Below are 17,746 nucleotides of genomic sequence, written 5' to 3'. Positions count from 1 at the left end.
TTAGAGCTTAGGAGTATGCATGTGTCTTTAGCACTCTATGGCAGCAGTGTTTACATGTATTTACAACATTGCTATATATATTGTTGCAAACACTGCTGCCAGATGGCTAAAGACGTGCACGCTCTTGAGCTCACCTAGGATTACTCTAACAAAGCATACCAAGAGAACAAAGCAAAATTGATAATAGAGGTAAATTGGAAAGTTGTTTAAAATTCCATGCTGTATCTATCACAAAAGTTTAATTTTGACTTTACTGTCAGAGCATGCAAAAAAAAATCTGCTTACTTCAGTTATCAAATGTACTGTTTTCCAGTTATCTTTTAATAGAAAGCATACGCAAGGATGCTTAGGAAAAACAGAGAGCTAGCTGATGAATGTTGGCTACTAAAAAAATGCCTCTAGTCATTGGCTCACTACAGGCATTCAGCTAGGTTCCATTAGCGCACTGCTGCTCTAGGGCCAACTTTAACTATGTATGTATGACATTTGCTGGGTTTAAACACAGTTATATGCAAGAACCAGTGCAATAATTAAAGTGTTCTAGTACATTAGAGAATTTTCGTTTTGCACGTTTTATATCTTAGCAGTCAATGAACATGTCAACAAAAGAGAAATGTTTCAAAGAAATTTAAGTTTCAGACTTTGTGTTTCTGCCCAGCCTACTCTTAAAATGGCTACCTTTTGTCAGTGAGTGCTACTAGGATAAGCCAAGAAAATTATATGATATAGGTTTTTGGCCTTAGCTAAATCTGGTAAATTAATATGGAAGAAGGTATTGATTTCAAAATAAAAAGTTTTCTTATAATCAAATTAACTGAAATTACTGTATTTTAGAACATGATCACCTGTAATACATTTCTTCCAGATTATGTCTGGGGGTTATTGATAGTCAATCAGGAAGCTATAAATGAAAAAACAATTTCAAAGAAAGAAAAAGGGGGGGGGGGGACTTCCAATAAATGTGAAAGAACACAAATAAAAACATTATAATAAAAGATGCCAAACATATGTAATGAGATAGTGTATAGAGTCAAACATGCATGTCAAAAAGTGATCCCAGGATCGAGCCACAAATGACTATATAGATATATAACATATCTGGAATTGGAAAAATAAATCATCAGTAATGTAGACACATAACTGGTATTTACATATATCATATTGGTTGTAGTTGTCACAGAATCCCCACACCATCCTCCATAACTACTAAAGAGATTTAAGCGTGCACCAAAAAGGACACCAAGAAAATATGTAAAAACGGAGGTGCTTCATGCTGTTAAACAGCATTAGTCCACGAAAATGCACTCATATATAGTTGGATAGTGGACTGCGGTTGTAGCTATATAAAAGGGTTTTCGCCCCAACTACAAAGTCTTTAATGTTTTAACAACACACGTAGATGCTGGCCTTACCTTGTGTCTTTTACAGGAGGAAATATAGACATAGGAATGGACAGCATGGAACAAAGGAAGGAGCTCCAGCACATCTGTAATATGAGAAAAACACAAACTTATAAAAACACTGCGAAAGAAACCCCCAGAAAACACCATAACTTTAAGCAATGTTTGAAAACTCACTGCCATTCGTGCGAATATTGTCACTGTATTTTCTTTGCATTTCTTTTTGAATATGCATCAAAATAGCATGCGGATTACCCTGAAAAATTATTTCATGATTCATATAGAGAATACAATTTTAAACAACATTCCAATTTACTTCTATTATATAATTTGCTTCATTCTTTAGATCCTTTGTTGAAGAAATGGTAATGCACATTGGTAAGTCAATCACACCAGGCATCTATGTGCAGCCACCAATCAGCAGCTACGTAGCCTATCTTTTCAGCAAAGGATATCAAGTGAATGAAGCAAATTAGTTAAATAGAAGTAAATTGGAAAGTTGTTTGAAATTGCATGTTCTTTCTAAATCATGAAAGAAAAAATGTGGGTTTCATGCCCCTTTAAAGCAAATCTGCTTGGGAAAAACTCAGTGTGTCTTTTTAAATAGAGGTCTTGGTGTCCTCGGAGCACAGATTTGGAAATAACGTGTGTAGGGCAAGTTAAGGAGCTTCAGTATATACACATATAGCCAGTGAGGGCCAGATAAAAACTAAAGACATCTGTAAACCAGAACACACATTTGGCTTCTACTTACCAGATAAGGATCAAATATTGCTGTTCCACTCGCATTTGAGTAATCTGTTGCATAAATTGAGCCTAAAGGAAAAAATACATTATCCAAAAATACCTACTTGGTGTGTTAAATAAATAGTTTTCATAAACTACAATAGCACAGCTGTCTGGAAATAAAAGGTAGTAGCATAACCACATTCATCCTGAGACCTGGATTTCTGTTAGCCAGTAATAACCACAATGCTGTATATAACCCAAGTGACAGGTGTAGGAAGCACTTACCGTTGGTAAGTTTATACAGCAGCCAGGTGTCAATGGTACCAAAGTAGCAGTTTCCTTCCTCTGCTGCCTGGCGCACCTGCAAATTTGAAGTTACATTCATAGTTTCAAAACAATTTTTCGGAAAACCAGAGTTACATTTTACACATTTTTTTAATCAAATGTCTTAGCCTTTAATACAATCTTCAGCTTGTAGTTTGCATTCCATGATAAAACATTTTGTGCAGAAGTTAAAGGGATACTAAACCCAAAAATTTTCTTTAATGATTCAGATACAGCATACGATTTTAAACAACTTTCTAATTTTCTCCTATTATTATTTTTTCTTCATTTTCTTGCTATCTTTATTTAAAAAGCAGGAATGTGAGCTTAGGAGCCGGTTCATTTTTGGTTCAGAACCTGGTTTACGCTTGCTTATTGGTGGCTAAATGATAATAGGAGTAAATTATAAAGTTGTTTAATATTGCATTGCTCTATCTGAATCATGAAAGAAACAAAAATGGGTTTAGTATCCCTTTAAGAAGCTAGGGACACAGGAAATTGGCCCGCACTCTATTTTAGATAATTCTGTATAGGTGTAACCACATTTTTTTATTTTGGAAGTTTAAAACTACAGTTCATTTTTCTAGGCAAAATAACCCCCATTATCTAACCTCTCTGGTAACTCCAAATTTTAGGAGGTACTACAGAAGATTACCTAATAAAAGTATTTACTTCCATGAGAGCCAGGTACGCTGCAAAGTTGACAGAAATGGCAGGTTAAAAAGGTATTTAATAGGAAAAATACTACCTTTAAAATATTTATAGTAAAATGCATGTATATATTTACTACATAGAATTGCTGGGGGTTGCTGTATATTTGTATCACAATAGCTTGGCTACCGAATTCTACGCATACTATAAAAACAATGAAGTTGCTTCTAGGTACACAGTGATGCTAGAGATATGAAGTTACCACAGTTACCAGGAAAACGTTTTAGAATACTTTTTTGTGATTACGTTTTTATTAAGTTGTAAAAAATGATAAATGCTCATATAAGTGCATCTGTAGGATTGTACATACATAACAGAGATCTGAGCGTCCAGAAAACGTTCAAATGCAACTATAAAGTAAAATAAGTGTAAAAATCGAACATTACAATTTTGATTTATCCATCCATTAGTTCTCCTTCCAATATTAATTAGTTTGCTGGTGTTTCTCTTTTCTTTTATAAAATTATGAAAGTCCATGTGCCATCACATGTGGGATTAAAGTCAAGACTAATAGGAGGCAGTAAAACACCCAACACAAGAAGGCTTTAATCCCCCTCCACTTTCCCCTTATCCCTCGGTCAATTTTTTTACCTACAGCAAGGAGTGATGGTGAAACTTAAAGGGACACTTAACACCTGCCTGCTAAAATCCTTAAATCTTGCTCCTTCTAATCAATCAAAATCAAGTTAGCATGAATGTCTATGCCCACTTGTCATCTTACCCCAAATTGTTCAAAAAAAGTGTTTTCAATAACAATGGTATACCTGTGCTTCTGTGTGCTCTATGGGTGTATGCATGCCGCCATATTGTGACGTGCGTTACACACAGGTTCACCAGTCACATGACACGCACGCATAGTGTTCTATTATGTATTTGCTGCTTACTTAGAAGGAATCACATCTGCAGCACACGCTCACTGCTGTGATGCATACAACAGCAGCACATGCGATTCTTGCAGAGCGTGTGCTGCATTGTTTGTGGAGATAATGTTTAAAATCTGACAACACAGCAATACATAAGTTAGTAAATGCACGGCGTCATGAAGAGTGTAGCACTATACAAAACATATCTATATTAAAGCTATTTATACCGGTGTGTATTTAGTACCATGGGAAAGTAAATAACATATAGCATGATGCTACAGCGATTCTATATATTGTAACGTGATAAGGATTGTGAAAGCCAGAACTGTAAATCAGGGGGTAGGGGAGCGGACTGTCTCATGCGAGAAAAAGGCCACACAGGGATTAATTACACCGGATCCTACTGCCCTGTATATCTGTACACACTGGATTAACCCTGGTGACCCTGGTGTAAATGTTAGCCAGGAGCTCACTGCAATGTACAAGTCCCCATTCAGTGCCCGAGCTCACCTTGACTCCCAGGATTCGCGCACACATACGTCCGGCGGTGACATGATGATGGCTGGTGTAGTCTGAAGGGGAGCAAACGATACGAACAAGACAGGACAGAGAGATCACACAGAGCAGTTGTAATCGGCTAAGCCGATGGTGCCTGAAAGGCCAGAGCCGGGACAAGATGGAAAAGGAAGACGTGAACCATGCCTCCTGGTCAACAAAATTAATGTCACTCCACACACTAATGTCACTCCACAAGCCCGCTAACACTGCCGGCTTGTGGAGTGACATTAGTGTGTGGAGTGACATTAATTTTGTTGACCAGGAGGCGTGGTTCACGTCTTCTTTTTCAACCTTGTCCCGGCTCCGGCCTTTCAGGCACCGTCGGCTTAGCCGATTACAACTGCTCTGTGTGATCTCTCTGTCCTGTCTTGTTCGTATCGTTTGCTCCCCTTCAGACTACACCAGCCATCATCATGTCACCGCCGGACGTATGTGTGCGCGAATCCTGGTGCGTGTACCTGTGTGTAACGCACGTCACAATATGGCGGCATGCATACACCCATAGAGCACAGGTATACCATTGTTATTGAAAACACTTTTTTTTTTTTTTAACAATTTGGGGTAATATGACAAGTGGGCATAGACATTCATGCTAACTTGATTTTGATTGATTAGAAGGAGCAAGATTTAAGGATTTTAAGCATGTGTTTAGTGTCCCTTTAAGTTTCACCATCACTCCTTGCTGTAGGTAAAAAAAAATTTAAAGTGCTGATCTTCACATTGCTTAAATAGGGATTCTCTAATAAATCTGAGAGCCATTACCCTTCTCACAAAACATTAACAGGACAGAGGAGTGGACAGGAGTTTTCAGCTAGACAATGAAAATATTCTCCCAGTGTGAAGATGCCACCAGTCTCCCAAGTGAAATGTGGGCACGACTGCCAATCCCCTGGTCTACAGTTTGCTACTCTTTACAGATCCTTGGCACTGTTTCGAATGGGCCTGTTTACTGGAAGCATGCCTGCCAATCTCCTGGTCTAAATTTGCTGCGGTTTACAGATCCTTGGCACTGTTTCGAATGGGCCTGTTTACTGGAAGCATGCCTGCCAATCCCCTGGTCTACAGTTTGCTGCTCTTTACAAATCCTTGGCACTGTTTCCAATGCACCTGTTTACTGGAAGCATTCTTCTGCAGCTAAGGTGAACAGCCTGGCTTCTCTTGGTTTAAGTCAAAACAGGCCAAAGAGCTTGCCCCTACCTCCAAATATGAATGAAGGTGCAGTCACAATTGAGGCTCAATTCTGGTGGTGGGGGGGGGGGGCAGACAACCTTTCTCAGGAAAAAACATAATTTATGCTTACCTGATAAATTCCTTTCTCCTGTAGTGTAGTCAGTCCACGGGTCATCATTACTTATGGGATATTAACTCCTCCCCAACAGGAAGTGCAAAAGGATCACCCAAGCAGAGCTGCTATATAGCTCCTCCCCTCTACGTCACACCCAGTCATTCGACCGAGAACCAAACGAGAAAGGAGAAACTATAGGGTGCAGTGGTGACTGGAGTATAATTTAAAATTTAGACCTGCCATAAAAAACAGGGCGGGCCGTGGACTGACTACACTACAGGAGAAAGGAATTTATCAGGTAAGCATAAATTATGTTTTCTCCTGTTAAGTGTAGTCAGTCCACGGGTCATCATTACTTATGGGATACCAATACCAAAGCTAAAGTACACGGATGACGGGAGGGACAGGCAGGATCTTTATACGGAAGGAACCACTGCCTGAAGAACCTTTCTCCCAAAAACAGCCTCCGAAGAAGCAAAAGTGTCAAATTTGGAAAATTTGGAAAAAGTATGAAGAGAAGACCAAGTTGCAGCCTTGCAAATCTGTTCAACAGAGGCCTCATTCTTAAAGGCCCAAGTGGAAGCCACAGCTCTAGTAGAATGAGCTGTAATTCTTTCAGGAGGCTGCTGTCCAGCAGTCTCATAGGCTAAACGTATTATGCTACGAAGCCAGAGAGGTAGCAGAAGCTTTTTGACCTCTCCTCTGTCCAGAATAAACGACAAACAGGGAAGAAGTTTGGCGAAAATCTTTAGTTGCCTGTAAATAAAATTTCAGGGCACGGACTACATCCAGATTGTGTAGAAGTCGTTCCTTCTTTGAAGAAGGGTTAGGACACAATGAAACAATCTCTTGATTGATATTCCTATTAGTGACTACCTTAGGTAAGAACCCAGGTTTAGTACGCAGAACTACCTTGTCTGAATGAAAAATCAGATAAGGAGAATCACAATGTAAGGCCGATAACTCAGAGACTCTTCGAGCCGAGGAAATAGCCATTAAAAACAGAACTTTCCAAGATAACAATTTGATATCAATGGAATGAAGGGGTTCAAACGGAACACCCTGTAAAACGTTAAGAACTAAATTTAAGCTCCATGGTGGAGCAACAGTTTTAAACACAGGCTTAATTGTGGCCAAAGCCTGACAAAAAGCCTGAACGTCTGGAACTTCTGACAGACGTTTGTGTAAAAGAATGGACAGAGCTGAGATCTGTCCCTTTAAGGAACTAGCAGATAAACCCTTTTCTAAACCTTCTTGTAGAAAAGACAATATCCTAGGAATCCTAACCTTACTCCATGAGTAACTCTTGGATTCGCACCAATGTAAGTATTTACGCCATATTTTATGGTAAATCTTTCTGGTAACAGGTTTCCTAGCCTGTATTAAGGTATCAATTACTGACTCCGAAAATCCACGCTTTGATAAAATCAAGCGTTCAATTTCCAAGCAGTCAGCTTCAGAGAAATTAGATTTTGATGTTGGAAAGGACCCTGAATCAGAAGGTCCTGTCTCAGAGGCAGAGACCAAGGTGGACAGGATGACATGTCCACTAGATCTGCATACCAGGTCCTGCGTGGCCACGCAGGCGCTATTAGAATCACCGATGCTCTCTCCTGTTTGATCCTGGCAATCAATCGAGGAAGCATCGGGAAGGGTGGAAACACATAAGCCATCCCGAAGGTCCAAGGTGCTGTCAAAGCATCTATCAGGACCGCTCCCGGGTCCCTGGACCTGGACCCGTAACAAGGAAGCTTGGCGTTCTGGCGAGACGCCATGAGATCTATATCTGGTTTGCCCCAACGTCGAAGTATTTGGGCAAAGACCTCCGGATGAAGCTCCCACTCCCCCGGATGAAAAGTCTGACGACTTAGGAAATCCGCCTCCCAGTTCTCCACTCCCGGAATGTGGATCGCTGACAGGTGGCAAGAGTGAGACTCTGCCCAGCGAATTATCTTTGATACTTCCATTATCGCTAGGGAGCTTCTTGTCCCTCCTTGATGGTTGATGTAAGCTACAGTCGTGATGTTGTCCGACTGAAACCTGATGAACCTCCGAGTTGTTAACTGAGGCCAAGCCAGAAGGGCATTGAGAACTGCTCTCAATCCCAGAATGTTTATTGGAAGGAGACTCTCCTCCTGAGTCCATGATCCCTGAGCCTTCAGGGAATTCCAGACAGCGCCCCAACCTAGTAGGCTGGCGTCTGTTGTTACAATTGTCCAGTCTGGCCTGCTGAAGGGCATCCCCCTGGACAGATGTGGCCGAGAAAGCCACCATAGAAGAGAATTTCTGGTCTCTTGATCCAGATTCAGAGTAGGGGACAAATCTGAGTAATCCCCATTCCACTGACTTAGCATGCACAATTGCAGCGGTCTGAGATGCAGGCGTGCAAAGGGTACTATGTCCATTGCCGCTACCATTAAGCCGATTACCTCCATGCATTGAGCCACTGACGGGTGTTGAATGGAATGAAGGACACGGCAAGCATTTTGAAGCTTTGTTAACCTGTCTTCTGTCAGGTAAATCTTCATTTCTACAGAATCTATAAGAGTCCCCAAGAAGGGAACTCTTGTGAGTGGTAAGAGAGAACTCTTCTCTTCGTTCACCTTCCACCCATGCGACCTTAGAAATGCCAGTACTAACTCTGTATGAGACTTGGCAGTTTGAAAGCTTGACGCTTGTATCAGAATGTCGTCTAGGTACGGAGCCACCGAAATTCCTCGCGGTCTTAGTACCGCCAGAAGAGAGCCCAGAACCTTTGTGAAGATTCTTGGAGCCGTAGCCAACCCGAATGGAAGAGCTACAAACTGGTAATGCCTGTCTAGGAAGGCAAACCTTAGATACCGGTAATGATCTTTGTGAATCGGTATGTGAAGGTAGGCATCCTTTAAATCCACTGTGGTCATGTACTGACCCTTTTGGATCATGGGTAAGATCAGTCCTCTCACACATCCTATCTATTAGTTGGGTGCAAGAGAATGACTGGGTGTGACGTAGAGGGGAGGAGCTATATAGCAGCTCTGCTTGGGTGATCCTCTTGCACTTCCTGTTGGGGAGGAGTTAATATCCCATAAGTAATGATGACCCGTGGACTGACTACACTTAACAGGAGAAACATCTCTTCAAGATCTTTGAGTACTGAGCATAATTTCCCAGGTACCGCATTAGCTTTCGGTCTCACCCTCCTCAAGGAAGAGTCCTACTCTCTCATATCCCCAAACATCCTTTAAAAGGCCAGAGCTTTCATGGCATGTGTAACTGACTTAGAAGCTATGTGAGTGATTACTCAAGTCCCCTTAGAGGAACCTCTTCATTTGTACCAAAGAAAGAATGGACTTTAAGAACTTTGCTCAGAGTTTTGAGATTCAAAATGGGCTTTAATGTTCCAACTTGTAATATGGTGACAACACACACTATAATTCATTTAGTGCAGGAGGATCAATTTATGTCTACCATAGACTTATAAAAAGATGCTTATTTACATATCTCTATCCACAGGGATCATAAAAAATTCCTAAAATTTGCCTTTATAAAAAGGCATTACCAATTTGTGGTGCTCCCTTTTGGTCTGGCAACAGCACCAAGAATCTTCACAAAGGTTCTTGGATTTCTTTTGTTGTTAGAGAGAGCTCAGGGAATTACAGTAGCTCCTTACCTGGACAACATTCTGGTACAGTCTACTTATCCAAACATGGCACAAAGTTATTCAGTTCCTTTGTATCCAAAGTTAAAAAATAAAACCAGCCAAAGCACTCTCTATTTGCTCATACCAGGGTTTCCTTCCTGAGTTTTATAATAGATTCTGTATCCATTATACTTTTACACAAAATAATACAGACTCAAATTGTAGAAGGCTTGTGCCCTTCTCCAACAATCTCATCTTCATATAGTGCTTCAATGCATGGAAGTGGTTGGTCTCGTGGTTGCAGCGTCAGATGCTGTAAATGTTTTCAGATTCCATTTACGTCCTTTGCAGCTATGAATGCTGCAACAATAGAATGGAAATTACAACAACCTTTCTCAGAACATCTCTTTAGACTTCTATACAAGACAATATGTAATCTGGTGGCAAACTCACCAATCTCTGGTTCAGGGGGCCTCTTATTTGTCCAACTTGGGTGGTAATTACCACGGACACCAGTCTGTAAGCTTGTGGCAAGTCTAGTATACTCTGAAAACTCAGGGAGTTAAGTCTCCTCAGAAGACAAGGTTCTTAATCAGCATCTTGGAACGCCATACAATCTTCAGAGCTCTCCAAAATTGGTCCTTGTTAAGAAAAGAGTCTGACAAACCTAAGAAAAATGTCACAGCATTGGTTTACATAAAATCACCAAGGCGGTAATCAAAGCACCTTAGAAACGAAAGAGGTAGCCCACCTTCTGACTTCGACAGAACAGCATTATTGCATGATTTCAGCAATCTACATTCCAGTCGAAACTCAGTCGTCAATAACTTCACCCTGGCAAATGGACCATGAACCAGGACAAAATCGACCAGATTGTGAATCTTTGAGGCAGACCAGACATAGATCTCTCATGGCCTCTCACTTGAATCACAAACTACCCAGGTATTGTGCAAGATCTCAAGAGGCACAAGCGACTGATAGATGCACTAGTGATTCCCTGGCTATTTATGATGAATTTTCCTCCTTTTGCTTTACTATTCAGGGTAATAGCCAGGATAAAACAGGAAAGGGCCTCTGTGATTCTGATTGCTCCAGCATGCAGGACTTGGAATGCAGATCTGATACAAATGTTTTCCAGTCAGCCTTGGTGTCTTCCTCTCAGAAGGATCTTCTCACTCTCTCACAAGGTCCCTTGTTATCAAGATCTAATCTCTCAATTTGACAGCATAATGATTGAATGCCTTATCTTACCTCAGAGAGGTTTTTCTGATCAAGTAGTAGACGTTTTTATTCAGGCAAGAAAGCCTGTTGCAAGATGCATTTATCACAAAGTCTAGAAAGCTTTACTTTCCAGCTGTGAGTCTAAGAATTATCTCTGGAACTCTTTTTATTCTGCATTTTTACAGGGTGGTCTGAGTAAGAGTTTATTCAGCCAGTTCCCTTAAAGGGACATTATCCACTAAATAAATAATTGCTTGAATGTTGTATTCAAAGCAAATATTAGCCTGAGAATAATTTGTACATTTATTTTTTTAAATTATATTAGTTTTAAAATATGTTACAAAATAAGTAACATTCTTATGTCCATAAAGCAGTGGGCGCCACCATATAGTAGCTTTTGTTACCTTTTCTGCTGAGGCAAATTAGGAATAGTTATAAATGGCTAACAAGAGCGTGCAACCAGTAACTGTGTGGAATATAGCTGTGTCTTCACTTCCCTGTTTAATAGCCGTTTAATAGCCGTCGCAAATTGCTCAGAGCCGTCGCTAGCACTCACCCACCTTGAGGGCAATTTGGGGGCTCCCACCTAGGCGATTTGGCCTGAATAGTAAGAGGCATTGCCGGGGCTTTACGATTCACGCAATTACATCACCACGCAACTTTATTTAAAATTAACAATGGACAATAAAGGGAAATGGGAGCATGCTGCTTAGAAGCCTGTATCTCAGACATCTAAGCAGCTACAGACCCCAAGACACACAATTGGAAAGGTAATCACCTAACCTTTCCAACGGTATAAGTCTTGGGGATCTGGGGGGAAAAAAAGTAAAAAAAAGAAATATATTTTAAAAAAGTAAAAAAACAAAAAACAAAAACAAAACTCAAATCCAGCTTAGCAGCCAAAGGGTTAATATCTTGAGATGTTCAATGTCCTTATGAACATATGCTAAATCACTTGCTAAATCACTTGAAACTGATGCAGTATAACTGTAAAAAGCTGAAAATATCCCCTGAGCATCTCTATGTAAAAAAACAGAATTTATGTTTACCTGATAAATTACTTTCTCCAACGGTGTGTCCGGTCCACGGCGTCATCCTTACTTGTGGGATATTCTCTTCCCCAACAGGAAATGGCAAAGAGCCCAGCAAAGCTGGTCACATGATCCCTCCTAGGCTCCGCCTACCCCAGTCATTCGACCGACGTTAAGGAGGAATATTTGCATAGGAGAAACCATATGGTACCGTGGTGACTGTAGTTAAAGAAAATAAATTATCAGACCTGATTAAAAAAACCAGGGCGGGCCGTGGACCGGACACACCGTTGGAGAAAGTAATTTATCAGGTAAACATAAATTCTGTTTTCTCCAACATAGGTGTGTCCGGTCCACGGCGTCATCCTTACTTGTGGGAACCAATACCAAAGCTTTAGGACACGGATGAAGGGAGGGAGCAAATCAGGTCACCTAAATGGAAGGCACCACGGCTTGCAAAACCTTTCTCCCAAAAATAGCCTCAGAAGAAGCAAAAGTATCAAACTTGTAAAATTTGGTAAAAGTGTGCAGTGAAGACCAAGTCGCTGCCCTACATATCTGATCAACAGAAGCCTCGTTCTTGAAGGCCCATGTGGAAGCCACAGCCCTAGTGGAATGAGCCGTGATTCTTTCGGGAGGCTGCCGTCCGGCAGTCTCGTAAGCCAATCTGATGATGCTTTTAATCCAAAAAGAGAGAGAGGTAGAAGTTGCTTTTTGACCTCTCCTTTTACCGGAATAAACAACAAACAAGGAAGATGTTTGTCTAAAATCCTTTGTAGCATCTAAATAGAATTTTAGAGCGCGAACAACATCCAGATTGTGCAACAAACGTTCCTTCTTTGACACTGGTTTCGGACACAGAGAAGGTACGATAATCTCCTGGTTAATGTTTTTGTTAGAAACAACTTTTGGAAGAAAACCAGGATTAGTACGTAAAACCACCTTATCTGCATGGAACACCAGATAAGGAGGAGAACACTGCAGAGCAGATAATTCTGAAACTCTTCTAGCAGAAGAAATCGCAACTAAAAACAAAACTTTCCAAGATAATAACTTAATATCAACGGAATGTAAGGGTTCAAACGGAACCCCCTGAAGAACTGAAAGAACTAAGTTGAGACTCCAAGGAGGAGTCAAAGGTTTGTAAACAGGCTTAATTCTAACCAGAGCCTGAACAAAGGCTTGAACATCTGGCACAGCTGCCAGCTTTTTGTGAAGTAACACAGACAAGGCAGAAATCTGTCCCTTCAGGGAACTAGCAGATAATCCTTTTTCCAATCCTTCTTGAAGGAAGGATAGAATCTTAGGAATCTTAACCTTGTCCCAAGGGAATCCTTTAGATTCACACCAACAGATATATTTTTTCCAAATTTTGTGGTAAATCTTTCTAGTTACAGGCTTTCTGGCCTGAACAAGAGTATCGATAACAGAATCTGAGAACCCTCGCTTCGATAAGATCAAGCGTTCAATCTCCAAGCAGTCAGCTGGAGTGAAACCAGATTCGGATGTTCGAACGGACCCTGAACAAGAAGGTCTCGTCTCAAAGGTAGCTTCCAAGGTGGAGCCGATGACATATTCACCAGATCTGCATACCAAGTCCTGCGTGGCCACGCAGGAGCTATCAAGATCACCGACGCCCTCTCCTGATTGATCCTGGCTACCAGCCTGGGGATGAGAGGAAACGGCGGGAACACATAAGCTAGTTTGAAGGTCCAAGGTGCTACTAGTGCATCCACTAGAGCCGCCTTGGGATCCCTGGATCTGGACCCGTAGCAAGGAACTTTGAAGTTCTGACGAGAGGCCATCAGATCCATGTCTGGAATGCCCCACAGCTGAGTGACTTGGGCAAAGATTTCCGGATGGAGTTCCCACTCCCCCGGATGCAATGTCTGACGACTCAGAAAATCCGCTTCCCAATTTTCCACTCCTGGGATGTGGATAGCAGACAGGTGGCAGGAGTGAGACTCCGCCCATAGAATGATTTTGGTCACTTCTTCCATCGCTAGGGAACTCCTTGTTCCCCCCTGATGGTTGATGTACGCAACAGTTGTCATGTTGTCTGATTGAAACCGTATGAACTTGGCCCTCGCTAGCTGAGGCCAAGCCTTGAGAGCATTGAATATCGCTCTCAGTTCCAGAATATTTATCGGTAGAAGAGATTCTTCCCGAGACCAAAGACCCTGAGCTTTCAGGGATCCCCAGACCGCGCCCCAGCCCATCAGACTGGCGTCGGTCGTGACGATGACCCACTCCGGTCTGCGGAATGTCATCCCTTGTGACAGGTTGTCCAGGGACAGCCACCAACGGAGTGAGTCTCTGGTCCTCTGATTTACTTGTATCTTCGGAGACAAGTCTGTATAGTCCCCATTCCACTGACTGAGCATGCACAGTTGTAATGGTCTTAGATGAATGCGCGCAAAAGGAACTATGTCCATTGCCGCTACCATCAAACCGATCACTTCCATGCACTGCGCTATGGAAGGAAGAGGAACGGAATGAAGTATCCGACAAGAGTCTAGAAGTTTCGTTTTTCTGGCCTCTGTCAGAAAAATCCTCATTTCTAAGGAGTCTATTATTGTTCCCAAGAAGGGAACCCTTGTTGATGGAGATAGAGAACTCTTTTCCACGTTCACTTTCCATCCGTGAGATCTGAGAAAGGCCAGGACAATGTCCGTGTGAGCCTTTGCTTGAGGAAGGGACGACGCTTGAATCAGAATGTCGTCCAAGTAAGGTACTACAGCAATGCCCCTTGGTCTTAGCACAGCTAGAAGGGACCCTAGTACCTTTGTGAAAATCCTTGGAGCAGTGGCTAATCCGAAAGGAAGCGCCACGAACTGGTAATGCTTGTCCAGGAATGCGAACCTTAGGAACCGATGATGTTCCTTGTGGATAGGAATATGTAGATACGCATCCTTTAAATCCACCGTGGTCATGAATTGACCTTCCTGGATGGAAGGAAGAATAGTTCGAATGGTTTCCATCTTGAACGATGGAACCTTGAGAAACTTGTTTAAGATCTTGAGATCTAAGATTGGTCTGAACGTTCCCTCTTTTTTGGGAACTATGAACAGATTGGAGTAGAACCCCATCCCTTGTTCTCTTAATGGAACAGGATGAATCACTCCCATTTTTAACAGGTCTTCTACACAATGTAAGAATGCCTGTCTTTTTATGTGGTCTGAAGACAACTGAGACCTGTGGAACCTCCCCCTTGGGGTAAGCCCCTTGAATTCCAGAAGATAACCTTGGGAGACTATTTCTAGCGCCCAAGGATCCAGAACATCTCTTGCCCAAGCCTGAGCGAAGAGAGAGAGTCTGCCCCCCACCAGATCCGGTCCCGGATCGGGGGCCAACATTTCATGCTGTCTTGGTAGCAGTGGCAGGTTTCTTGGCCTGCTTTCCCTTGTTCCAGCCTTGCATTGGTCTCCAAGCTGGCTTGGCTTGAGAAGTATTACCCTCTTGCTTAGAGGACGTAGCACTTTGGGCTGGTCCGTTTCTACGAAAGGGACGAAAATTAGGTTTATTTTTTGCCTTGAAAGGCCGATCCTGAGGAAGGGCGTGGCCCTTACCCCCAGTGATATCAGAGATAATCTCTTTCAAGTCAGGGCCAAACAGCGTTTTCCCCTTGAAAGGAATGTTAAGTAGCTTGTTCTTGGAAGACGCATCAGCTGACCAAGATTTCAACCAAAGCGCTCTGCGCGCCACAATAGCAAACCCTGAATTCTTAGCCGCTAACCTAGCCAATTGCAAAGTGGCGTCTAGGGTGAAAGAATTAGCCAATTTGAGAGCATTGATTCTGTCCATAATCTCCTCATAAGGGGGAGAATCACTATCGACCGCCTTTATCAGCTCATCGAACCAGAAACATGCGGCTGTAGCTACAGGGACAATGCATGAAATAGGTTGTAGAAGGTAACCCTGCTGAACAAACATCTTCTTAAGTAAACCTTCTAATTTTTTATCCATAGGATCTTTGAAAGCACAACTATCCTCTATGGGTATAGTGGTGCGTTTGTTTAAAGTGGAAACCGCTCCCTCGACCTTGGGGACTGTCTGCCATAAGTCCTTTCTGGGGTCGACCATAGGAAACAATTTTTTAAATATGGGGGGAGGGACGAAAGGAATACCGGGCCTTTCCCATTCTTTATTAACAATGTCCGCCACCCGCTTGGGTATAGGAAAAGCTTCTGGGAGTCCCGGGACCTCTAGGAACTTGTCCATTTTACATAGTTTCTCTGGGATGACCAACTTGTCACAATCATCCAGAGTGGATAATACCTCCTTGAGCAGAATGCGGAGATGTTCCAACTTAAATTTAAACGTAATCACATCAGGTTCAGCTTGTTGAGAAATGTTCCCTGAATCAGTAATTTCTCCCTCAGACAAAACCTCCCTGGCCCCATCAGACTGGGTTAGGGGCCCTTCAGAACCATTATTATCAGCGTCGTCATGCTCTTCAGTATCTAAAACAGAGCAGTCACGCTTACGCTGGTAAGTGTTCATTTTGGCTAAAATGTTTTTGACAGAATTATCCATTACAGCCGTTAATTGTTGCATAGTAAGGAGTATTGGCGCGCTAGATGTACTAGGGGCCTCCTGAGTGGGCAAGACTCGTGTAGACGAAGGAGGGAATGATGCAGTACCATGCTTACTCCCCTCACTTGAGGAATCATCTTGGGCATCATTGTCATTGTCACATAAATCACATTTATTTAAATGAATAGGAATTCTGGCTTCCCCACATTCAGAACACAGTCTATCTGGTAGTTCAGACATGTTAAACAGGCATAAACTTGATAACAAAGTACAAAAAAACGTTTTAAAATAAAACCGTTACTGTCACTTTAAATTTTAAACTGAACACACTTTATTACTGCAATTGCGAAAAAACATGAAGGAATTGTTCAAAATTCACCCAATTTTCACCACAGTGTCTTAAAGCCTTAAAAGTATTGCACACCAAATTTGGAAGCTTTAACCCTTAAAATAACGGAACCGGAGCCGTTTTTAACTTTAACCCCTTTACAGTCCCTGGTATCTGCTTTGCTGAGACCCAACCAAGCCCAAAGGGGAATACGATACCAAATGACGCCTTCAGAAAGTCTTTTCTAAGTATCAGAGCTCCTCTCACATGCGACTGCATGTCATGCCTCTCAAAAACAAGTGCGCAACACCGGCGCGAAAATGAGGCTCTGCCTATGATTTGGGAAAGCCCCTAAATAATAAGGAGTCTAAAACAGTGCCTGCCGATATTATTATATCAAAATACCCAGATAAAATGATTCCTCAAGGCTAAATATGTGTTAATAATGAATCGATTTAGCCCAGAAAAAGTCTACAGTCTTAATAAGCCCTTGTGAAGCCCTTATTTACGATCTTTATAAACATGGCTTACCGGATCCCATAGGGAAAATGACAGCTTCCAGCATTACATCGTCTTGTTAGAATGTGTCATACCTCAAGCAGCAAGAGACTGCTCACTGTTCCCCCAACTGAAGTTAATTGCTCTCAACAGTCCTGTGTGGAACAGCCATGGATTTTAGTGACGGTTGCTAAAATCATTTTCCTCATACAAACAGAAATCTTCATCTCTTTTCTGTTTCTGAGTAAATAGTACATACCAGCACTATTTTAAAATAACAAACTCTTGATTGAATAATAAAAACTACAGTTAAACACTAAAAAACTCTAAGCCATCTCCGTGGAGATGTTGCCTGTACAACGGCAAAGAGAATGACTGGGGTAGGCGGAGCCTAGGAGGGATCATGTGACCAGCTTTGCTGGGCTCTTTGCCATTTCCTGTTGGGGAAGAGAATATCCCACAAGTAAGGATGACGCCGTGGACCGGACACACCTATGTTGGAGAAAGGAAGATATTTTACCTCACAATCTCCTCAGCTCAGCAGAGTAAGTTCTGTGTAAAAAGTTATACTCAGCTGTTGCCCAGCTGCATGTAAAAAAATAAATAAAAAAAATGAAGAAATGAACAGCAGCCAATCAGC

The 17,746-nt window shown here is 41.9% G+C and overlaps 1 protein-coding gene across 2 annotated transcripts in view; it reads right to left on the bottom strand.

The window, feature by feature from the left end:
- The window catches only part of GK5 (glycerol kinase 5), a 163,856-nt gene that overhangs the window by 102,234 nt on the left and 43,876 nt on the right, over positions 1-17,746 (bottom strand). For both annotated transcript variants that reach the window (XM_053709816.1, XM_053709817.1), the window contains 3 exons: positions 2,415-2,490; positions 2,155-2,216; positions 1,413-1,486 (listed from right to left, as the gene is read on the bottom strand). In XM_053709816.1, coding sequence (XP_053565791.1) covers positions 1,413-1,486; positions 2,155-2,216; positions 2,415-2,490 — 212 coding nt within the window. The remainder of the gene's footprint in view (positions 1-1,412; positions 1,487-2,154; positions 2,217-2,414; positions 2,491-17,746) is intronic.

Source organism: Bombina bombina, chromosome 4 (genome assembly GCF_027579735.1).
Source record: "Bombina bombina isolate aBomBom1 chromosome 4, aBomBom1.pri, whole genome shotgun sequence".
NCBI classification, from domain to species: Eukaryota; Metazoa; Chordata; class Amphibia; order Anura; family Bombinatoridae; genus Bombina; species Bombina bombina.
Note: the sequence above shows the minus strand (reverse complement) of the source record. Positions and strands in the feature narration are given on the sequence as shown.